This window comes from Haliotis cracherodii, unplaced genomic scaffold (assembly GCF_022045235.1).
Source record: "Haliotis cracherodii isolate W230 unplaced genomic scaffold, xgHalCrac1.p SCAF_10, whole genome shotgun sequence".
NCBI lineage: Eukaryota > Metazoa > Mollusca > Gastropoda > Lepetellida > Haliotidae > Haliotis > Haliotis cracherodii.
This window is the reverse complement of record NW_027266265.1, coordinates 33,911,250-33,922,257: the sequence shown is the minus strand read 5'-3', so window position 1 is coordinate 33,922,257 and position 11,008 is coordinate 33,911,250. Positions and strand designations below refer to the sequence as shown.

The following is an 11,008-nucleotide window of genomic DNA, read 5'->3' as shown; positions in this document are numbered from 1 at the left end:
TTCTCCAAAGATGAAGCGTTGTCGTTTTCAAAGGTTTTCTGGGATCAATACTGATGTACTAACGCCCGAAAGGTCGGACCATTAATGGCCAATATTATGCTTATCTGCTTAGGCAACTGCGTGAGGACGTCAAGGCTAAACGTCATGGAAAACTCAAGGTGTATTGTTCCACCAAGGAAATGCACCTGTACACAGGCTTGTTGTCGTCGTGGCTGCAATGCATAACTTTAGCCAGATTTGGCACCTTGAGGAAAGACTGCCTGCAAATGAAAATACAATTAATTTCAAAATCCCACGCTACACTTTACGTTCAGTATCTCAGCCTGGCAGCACTTAAAAACAAGACAGTGAGATCCCTTATTGCGTAAGTCCCTATACCATATTTATGGTACCAAAAATATGTGTATCACAAAATAGCATTCCAATATCAAACACTAACATAAAACTTTACACGGATGAATTAAAAACCCAGTCGGAGGTAGAGACTAGATTGTGTCAAGACATGCCCTGAACACATAAGGACATGATACCATTTTTTAATAGGGCACAAGATACGTTTCTAGAAACATGTTCATGTTCAGTGCTAATGTTACCTTGACCCATGTCAATTCGTAAATCTTTATTTTACCCAGATCTAGACAACAAACGGACACTGAGTTCTCGAATAGTCTGATTAATTTGAAATCATAAAAAGCAGATTGCATTGATATGTATAAGTAAACATAAATTACATACATCCGAAAGGGTGATTGTGTGATATTGAATACTGCAGAAACAAAGGCGCCTGTAATACTTTTAAGACAAGTTCTGGTCGTTTGCTGATAAGATAGTAGATATAGATATATATGTACATGTAATCTTACCACAGAAAACAGATACCTGTGGTTGCTACCAGCGACTGCTTCGATATAGGCAAGCATGAATAACGTGTTCTTAACATCTCTTCTGGTCAGCCTTTGTTATGCGTCTCTACATCCAGCTATCAGACAAGACACAGAGAAGAATGAACTGATACTGTCCTTTCCAAGTAAGTTTAAAACGTACATAATAATGATATTATTTGGTTGCAATTGGCCGAAATATTCGTCAAAATGTTAAATAATAATTCATTCACTCGCTACTCGCTAACCTCATATTCCTTAAATGTAGTAGATGTCCCCAGCTACTTTGAAATAAATGTGATGCACATTCCCCCAACACAATCTTAACGTCAGTCAAGTTCAGCCAGGTCGAAGAATTCTCTTTTGGACTAAACAGCTTGTTTACGAGGAAACATGGGTTACCTCTGTTTAGCTGAAATCCCGATATGGTCAACTTATATACACACATGAAGGCGATTATCATTGACTTTGCTTGTCTCTTTAACGACAAGATGTATGCCAGTAAAATTTTGCATAGGTAATCGCAGTATCAGTATCTCTAAAATTTATCTACATAATTTATACATACACCTTAAGCAGACATATTAGATCTGTCATGTTGGGCTTATGTCGTGGTGATGAATATTTTACATAAACACATTTGTCACTTATTAAGTTAAATGATAACTGGACCCGTGGGTAGGTCTTCAGCAACCCATGCTTGCCGGAAAGGCGACTATGCTTGTGGAAAGAGGCGACTATGCTTGTGGAAAGAGGCGACTAACGGGATCGGGTAGTCAGGCTCGCTGACTTGGTTGATGCAGGCATCGATCCCAATTGTGTGGATCGACGGTCATGTTGTCAAACACTGGATTGTCTGGTCCAGACTCGATTATTTACAGACCGCCGTAATAATGCTGGAATATTGCTGAGTGCGGTGTTAAAGAACAAACAAATGATAAATCCCGGTGTATTGTCCCAAAATCAAGTAAAGAGTTATTTTATATGTACACTGCATATATATATATTCAATTTCAATGTTTTTGGATACTGATTTTGTATGTATCATGTACAACCTATCTATCTGTATCTCCTTGTATGTCGCGCACGTTATAGGAGTGGAAGAGAAATAGAGAAGGTGCACTCTCTGTCAGTAGTATGTAATCATGAGGTGAAACATGATTATGGCTGGGAAAACATACTGTTATTTTTATAATCATAGAACAATATCAGAATAAAATGGGAAATTATCATTTCGTCAGCCCGTACCCTTATGAAGGTCATTATTGCATCAATGAATGTTTGCATACCATTTGAAACAAATTCGATTCGATAAATAGTGTAACATTTTGTCTTGTTGGCAGAGATCCCTGGTGTTGATACAGTGGAGTTGGCCTACTCACTCCATGACAAAGGTGCACAAATACATTCCGTGATCAACACTGTGAGGGTGTATAAACATGGTAAGCCATACCCCGAATAGTGCAGAAAATCAAAGTTTGTCAAATGAATTCCTGTTGATTGAACTCAATAAGGGGCAAAAACATTAAGCGGGTTACCCCAACGAAACATACGAGGGGCGTTCAATAAGTTTTGCAACTTCACTATAAGACCAATTTGCAGAATATCTTTTGCACTCTTATTTTTGAATATAATCTCCATTCGCCTCAATACACTTGGTCCATTTGTCCTTCAAGCTTTTAATACCACTTTTATAGAAATCCGCAGATTGGCCTTCTAACCACGCCTCTGTAGCAGCCTTTATGTCCTCGTCATCCTGGAAGCATCTTCCACGTAGGGCAGATTTCATTTGCCGGAACAGGAAATAGTCGACTTGGTCTTATATTGAAGTTGCAAAACGTATTGAACGCCCCTCGTATATCGTCTTATGTTTGAAACTTATCATCGCAGAAATGTTTTTTTCTTCAGAACTACATCATAGTTTATTTCAGTTTGCTGCATTCCAAAAATAATTCAAAGAAATGTACATGTAAATGTTCAAAAACACGCTGACCCGAAAACAATACAGTGATTGTTCTCTCCAGAAGATCGCTCTGTGTCTGCTCTTGGTGATCAGTCATTGAAGGTTTTGTCCAGGAAATCGTTCTGTGAGTGTTTGCTCCAGATCTTTGAGTGACTGTCCTCTCCGGGTAATCTCTCAGCACTTTCATCAGGAGCTCTTTCAGTGACTTTTTTCTTCAGGTGATGACACAGTGAGTGTTTTCTTCAGTAGATCGTTCAGTGAGTTGTACATCCTGTAGATCTTTAAGTGATTGTTTAACGAAGGGGATGCTCACTGACTGTTCACTGCTGGTGATCATTCACTGACCGTTTACTCCAAGAGATCATTCGGTGAGGTATCATTCTTTTACTGTTTCCCCAAAGAAGTCATCCAATGGCTTTTTGCTCCAGGAGACCCAGATGACTCAGCAAATGCTTGTTCTGCAAAAATCATTCTGTGACAGATATCACCAGGAGATCCTCCTGCGAAATTCAAACCTGTTTCAGCACATGGATCTTTCACTTACAAAGTTCCAACTGAGGAAGCATTTACTGACAAAAAAGTGCTGGAGTATGCAATAAAATATCTGTCTACAAGTGGCGACGTCGTATACCACCTTGCGGACGTATATACCGTTCCCGGTAAGTAGTTCAGTAGCAGATGCAATCTTTTACAACAATTTTAAGATTGCCTCGTTGAATAGAATCCTACATAAAAAAAACAGCATTTGTCACATAAAATAGTGCAACGTTTAGGACCCGATTCAGAAGTAAACTGTCTTTCTTGAGTAACATAGCCCCCTTCAGACTATGCTTGATGTATGAATCATCCACAATATGATATTCTATGTATATCGTCATCCAGCTGCCTCATCTCTTAGCCCCCGGCTATACAGGCGCAGCCATACCGTCATGTATGACGTCTTCAACAGTAACCATCTCGATAGTAGCAAATGGAAGCATGAAGTCACTTGCTGGGGAGGAGGGGTGAGAATCACTTTCCAATTCAGTTTGGTCAGAGGGTATCCACATTCGAAATCATGATTGTTTATCCCTACTAACATATTGGTTCATAAGTGAGGCAGCTATTTGTTATACTTTATAAATTAGAGTAATCTGTTGTAAGGTGACACTTAAGTGGGGTTTTTTTAAATTAAAACGTGTATTATGTATTTACAGTCATATTAACAATATGTTCGCTACTTTTTTATCAGGGTGGTCAGTTCCAGATGTACACACCAGAAGCAGCCAACACCTACATCAAAAACGGCTATCTCTACATCAAACCGGTACTGATATTATGTATATGTATTAAAAGTGGTCTTCTTATTATACAATTTGTATTTGTTCATTGACCTTAAAGCCTTGATGTGTACACAAATGTAACAGGGAGTGGTATTTAAATAAGCCAGTAAGGCCTGTTTACAATGCCTTTCAAGTAAAGCTGAATAAAATATGTTTAAACTTAATCTATTAGCTTAGTTTTAGATTTGAAAGTTCAATTCCCCAAATGTACAATGTGTGCACTCAATTTCTGGTTTTCCCCGCTATGGTATCGATGGAATAGTGCTAAAAGAAGTGTAAAACCATACCCACTTACGTATGTGTCATGTTTTCCATTGTTTTATTCAGACACTTACGGCTGACAAGTTTGGAGAAAACTTCCTTAACCATGGAGATTTGGACGTTAGCAGTGAGTTTCATTTGAATTTATCGTCCCAACCGTCTGGATAAATTTTGTGAATGTCTCGAGCTTATTTGACCAACCTACGTGACAAGAATTCGCATTTGTATCGCTATAACGAAAAGTGAACATTCAAATTGAAAGCAACTAATTCAAGGGCCTGCATTCATGAATTAGGCTAAAGGTGAAGTGATAAGACCAGCTGTTGTGAATACATAGCACAGATAGCAACAGTTAATAGATAGAACCATACGATAACATGATTCGTGATTAAAAGGTGAAGGTCACGATACATTGAACCTCGAAAACTTGGACCGTCAAAACGTTTTCCTTCTCTCATACTTTTAGTGTGAGCACATTTGCAAATGACGTTAAACTTAAGTAAAGCTTAGGCATGCTGTTAAACTTAAATAATCAAGTACGGTAGATTGCAAAATGTTGATTTTGTGTGTTCGACACTGCCCGTTGTGTGTTATAGATATAGAAAACGCGTTGAATATTTTTGGAAATGTTGGGAGAATGATTGTTGATGATAAATGTAATCTTACCCTAGGGTCTTTTGTTATCAGATTCATCAATATGAGCCCATAGAAATTAAAACTCCGAAACTTAGTGCGTTGGAATTCCAGGGTAGAATTGATTCAGAGTAACCAATACTTTAAAGGGCAAGTAAAGTCAACATAGCAACTTTGTTGATGTTAATACTTTAGGGTATTACTTAATCACAAATTCTTGACCAAAATAACATTTGAAAAAGGGAAATGGCGTAGAACGGACGATAAAAACAACAGGTGAAATCGTCCCACAAACGTAGGATTCCGACACTGAGATGATCACCTTAATGGGGTTAAAACGGGTTCCCGGTGTTTGACGCGCTGCGGAATTTCAACAATCGGGCCGTCGCCCAGTCTGCCTTGTGGTTTATTGAGGGTCTTCCAACTTGTCCATTGCAGTGTGTCAGTAATTTATCTGTTCCAGAGCAATGGGGAACGTGTACGTATCAAAGTGACAGTGGATGTCACCGTCAGGGATCGAAGAATAATATCCCACCAATAATGTCGGCTAAACTCTACTCAATAGCTTCCATCACCTACGGAAGAATCGAAGTTGTTGCACAGTTACCTAAAGGAGATTGGTTATGGCCAGGTGAATATGCTCCGACTGTGACTATTTTGTTTCAAAACTAATACAGTAACACAGTAACACAATTGAATATTTATCTGACGAGAAAGGTGATTGAAATCAATATGTTACTGGAACTAAACATCGAAGTTATTTTCATATACACTAAACAGCTTCAGTTGATCACCAATATAATCATTGTCGTACATACATGTGGCAAACCGATTCTATAGTTCTTATATACTGATCCGCAAAAGAAACGTCACCATGGATAGATATATAAGAAACCTTATTTGTCCAAATACTGTAAACATACTTTGAGACATATTAAAAAGAAGAAGCTTGGCAAAACTGATCATCAAGGGTGAAATTAAAGTGTCAAATGTTCTTAAAGTGAAACACAACACTAGTCTCTGAGAAAATGGCATCACAAGTCAGTATCTCGTGTGTCCGCCATGTGCATTGATGAGTGCCGGGCAAAGCTGATACATGGAATGGATGAGGCGGTTGATGAAGGCCATAGGCACTTGAGCCCACACTCTGAGGAACGCCTGAAGCAGTTCAGCTGCAGTTGTCGGCCTTGGTCGGACGTCATTCAGCCGTCTTTAAATCTCGTCCACAGGTGCTCAGTGGGATTTAAATCGGGACTGAGGGCAGGCCACTGCATGGTTCTGAGGCCATTCTGCTTCAGGAAGTCTCTTGTTGCTCTCGCAGTGTGGGCACGGGCGTTATCATGCTGAAACGCGTGGTTGCGGAGACGTGCCAAATGAGGTATGGCGTGTGGTCTCAAAACATGATCAATGTACCGGGCTGCTGTGACACCATTGCCTCTCCCTGGACCGATGTTCTGGATGACCACAGGGCTGACCCTCTGTGCAGGACCAATTCCACACCACATCATGATGCTCGGACCACCCCACGAGTCTCTCTCAACAACACAAGCATCCGAATAACGTTCCCCACGGCGTCGCCAGACTCTCAGTAACGGCTCTCATCTGAGAAGAGAACTCTTCTCCGCTGCTGGTGGCGCCAATGCTGGTTCTGTGTTGGCCAATGAAGACGGCCCCGGCGATGACGTGGTGTCAGAATTTGTCCACCTGTGACAGTTGAGGTGTCTGCTTGTCAATCGTCGACGCACGATGTCCGCACTAATGTGTCGCTGGTGTGTCCCCAAGATCTGTCGAGCAGTTTCAGCAGCAGTAACAAAGCGATCTTCAAGATGCTGTCCCACCATCTGACGATCCTGACGTCGGGTGGTGACCCTTGGTTTTCCACTACGTTGTCGATCATCTTTAGTGTTGGTGGTCTGGTACCGTTGCTGGAACCTGTATATGTATATGCATTGGCTACTTGCCGGGCGGTTTGTCCAGTTTGCAATCGTCCAAGTGCTTGGTGTCGCTGATTTCTTGTCGATCTTGGCATGTGGTAGCAATTCAATAACGAATGAATGTTATCCGATCTGGGTGGATTTTTATAGGGCAAGAAATGTGGCAACGCGTGTGCATTTCAATCTGAACGGAACTCACGTGCATCGGGTTACCATGGCCATTGCCGTGATGCGTCTTGGCGATCTGTTTTATTGTTATCTGCTTTGTTTTATCATCAAATTTCATTTTTCCGGACAAGATAATGTTAAATTTTAGAAACTTTGACAAAAATTACTCAGATATGTCAATGATAACTTTTCATGCAATGTTACTTGGGGATGACGTTTCTTTTGCGGTTCAGTATATATTGACTGATGAAGTTGACGGCTCTGATGTTACAACTTGAAAACAAACAACATATCGATTATAATTATTTAACTTATGAATTCAACCCCAAAGCTATCTGGATGCTTCCACCATCAAGACCTTGGAAATATGGTGGATGGCCAACTTCCGGAGAAATAGACATCATGGAATCGAGAGGTAAGAAAATAGTTTCATGGTGCTAGGTCACGGCAGTCGAACACGAAGGCATATTGACGAGAATCCACTTCCACATGCTCCTGCTACCAACATCACTCGGGAAAAGTGCAACCGTCATTACCTGCTCACTGTCTGCTGTTTAAGTGGTTGGGAAACCTCCAGCTGCACGGGGCCTGGGAAACGTACAACACTTAGACACAAACACACGCATTATGGTTCAGACAACATGTATTTTCACAATAGCACTCCTGCAGGAGTATAGCTCTATTTGATAGTGATTCATAAACACATGTTCATGATGTAGACGGAATCCTACAATGATGCTACATTTGCAGAGATTTCTTGCGAATATGGAAAGGGTTTTGTCGCTTTTATTTTTAGCTGAAATATTTAGCTGAATTAGTCTTTGAAGGAATTCCTGATGTGCCCGGGGACCATGAGGTCTGGCATTGTCTTGCTGAATTATTCCTCCATGTCTATTAATAACCTTGCATTATGATGTCCTAATATTTCATCCCGGTGACGAACCCCAGTCATTGTGCACAACATCTGTATGGCCATTGTGTAGGTGAGGAATACCTGCCCACAACATAACTCTACCGTCAAATCGATCCACTTGCAGTATATAGTTGGGTGTGTAACGTTCATGACGTCGACGGTACACTCTGCCTCCACCATCCCGTCACCTTAACGTGATTCATTGGTACACAGGACTTATCTCCACCTTAGCTTTGGCATTATACGATGCCAGTTACACCATCAGGGCCGTTCACGATGATGTTGGGTCAGGATGTAACGTCTTGCAGGTCGACGTGCAACTATTCTGTACTCTGAACTGCGTGGACCTCGTTGTTCATTTTAATGTAGCATTGTCAATTAAATGGTATAAATGAAAAGGCGGTGTTTTAGCGCATGGGTGTTTGTTTCTATGCCTCAGCACTGTTTTGAGTTTGTACTTGAACAGGAATGCAGTTCGTCTACATATTTCCAGTCACGTTTCCTTTTTCTAAAGCAGATGAAATCATTCATGCATTTGCCTTTGTTAAAGACGCTTTTAAAGTAACATATGAACTCATAAAAAATAAGGTAGATCATCTTCATGGAGATGTCCCTCGATTATGATACTACAAAGGAATGTACGCATTCATCTTTGGTTTCATAAATTCTTAGTCCTGTTTATCTTACTACCGTTGACGTCAAATAAATTTGATATTTCTATACAATGCATGAACTCTACATGGGCGATATGTCAGACGTGGTTTCGACAGCAAGTTAAATAGAAATTCCATGGAAATCAAACAAAATTCACTTGATGGAATACAAAGGTTTACACTTGCCTTCTCTCATTCAAAGGTAACGTGAATCTAAAGGACACAGGTGGGCATGACCATGGTGTTCACGTGGCGTTCTCGACGCTCCATTGGGGCACATCCAGCCAGCACCGGCAACAGTCTCATTCAGCGTCTGTAGTTCTGCGTCTTATCACCAATACTTTATACTGTGCATACTGTGATTGATCTTCATGTTACTGTATGAACCATATCACCAACTGACTTAAACTTATTTATCTTAAAGAGGACATGCTAGGCGCCTTATATTGACATTTAAGTGAAAACGGTGACAAATACCTGTCAGTGTCAAACTACACTACAAATCCATTGTGCTTCGTTATGCACAGGCTTGCGTATGCTTTCATATGGTAGTAATCGGAATTGTTCAATGAACTTTGGACACGTCCCCGCTGTTATCCCCGTCCTCACCCCTGTCCTCACCCCTGTCCTCACCCCTGTCCTCACCCCGTCCTCATCCCCGTCCCCATTCCCCGTCCTCACCCCGTCCTCATCCCTGTCGTCATCACCGTCCCCATTCCCCGTCCTCAACCCCGTCCTCATCCCCGTACTCCTTCCCGTCCTCATTCGCGTCCTCATCCCTGTCCTCATCCCCGTCCCCATTCCCTGTCCTCATCCCCGTTCTCATTCCTGTCCTCATCCCCGTTCTCATCCCTGTCCTCATTCCCGTCCTCAGCTCTGTCCTCATTCCCGTCCTCACCCCTGCCCTCATCCCCTTCTCATGATAAATGTCTAAGACCTGCATCACTTCGGACTTTCCTTTCACATGAAACTGACAAGCTGTGACTATAAAACTGTCCATAGTAGCATAAAATCTCACTTATGCAACCACTGAAAGCAATAGGTTGGGGCTGATCATCAAATCCTACGTGTATCATACGTGCAGGCTCTTTCCGTAAGTTGCTGTGACTGTGATCTGTGATCTGCTGCAGGACCGGCTCATGGGGCGATCGCTTCCACACATACGGCATTGACTGGACAGCTGACCACATAAGGTGGGTTGGACGAAAGATGACGTTGATCTTTCAAAAGGAAAAAGACAATGAGGAAGTCCTATGTTCATCATGCATATTTATAAAAAGTTACGTAAACTTTCAATTAAGATGTTCAATCAGCAGTTGATTATGTTCAATGTATCTACAAAGCTGTTTATGCAGTCAATAGGTTCGAGACATTTAAGGTAGCTTGTGTTCCCCTTTGTACTGTATACATGCAATTCAATGTGGTAAGCAGCGAGATAAAAATTGTGTTTTTTTCTTCAATCAGGTTTGAAATAGATCACCATCCTGTGGAGATCATGTCGACGCCTTCCAACGGATTTTTCTCATACAGTCATCTCTCTGGCACCAATCCCTGGGCCAAGGGTGGTAAAAACGCACCCTTTGATGGACCGGTAAGTTTTAAACTTAAAACTACAAAACTGTTATTGATCTTCGTGTGTGGACATTGTGCAGACAGTTTGGGCTTGATTAAAAGTCCTTAATACGGAAAAACGTGATGTACACAGCTCAGTCGTTTACCGATGAATCAAACTTTCCTTTCAGATGTCAAAATCAAAGTTGAATGTTTGGTTTCAGATGGGTCTCATCTTGAACGTTGCTGTGGGTGCCACAGATGGTTATTTCCAAGATTCGTGGCATAATCAGAATGGCAAACCGTGGCGGGACAGCTCCCACACCGCCATGATGGACTTCTGGAAGAACAAGCACCAGTGGCAGTCTACCTGGCATGGTGAAGACGTTGCCATGAAGATCAGATCAGTCAAGATGATACAGTATTAGATTGGATCTGAGATCAACCAAGAGGCATCATATCACTCTACAATAAATCTTACCTGACAGCAAAACAGAGCTTGTTTTTGCCACTACAAGAATACACATAGAAGAATAACGTTCATTTTACAACCTTCTTATCTCTGATAGGGAACTCAGGCATTATATTACCTTAATTTGGTACTCAAATATCCAAATTTATTCTAATTTGGTTCCCGTGAGATTAATAATTCTTTCCAAACATTTCAGCACCGATACTCCACACCAAATGAGGAATGTCTGACATTAAATGAAGATAACGATACTATAC

General features: G+C 41.2%; 1 protein-coding gene across 1 annotated transcript; it reads left to right on the top strand.

The window, feature by feature from the left end:
• The first annotated feature begins 880 nt into the window (after positions 1–880).
• LOC139449575 (beta-1,3-glucan-binding protein-like) lies at positions 881–10,762 on the top strand. Its single transcript, XM_071231036.1, has 12 exons — positions 881–1,027; positions 2,225–2,323; positions 3,369–3,503; positions 3,727–3,848; positions 4,076–4,150; positions 4,494–4,554; positions 5,524–5,691; positions 7,494–7,577; positions 8,931–9,039; positions 9,859–9,921; positions 10,193–10,319; positions 10,504–10,762. The coding sequence occupies exons 1-12, from the start codon at positions 919–921 to the stop codon at positions 10,705–10,707; spliced, it is 1,356 nt and encodes a 451-aa protein (XP_071087137.1). The 5' UTR covers positions 881–918; the 3' UTR covers positions 10,708–10,762.
• The last annotated feature ends 246 nt before the right edge of the window (positions 10,763–11,008 follow it).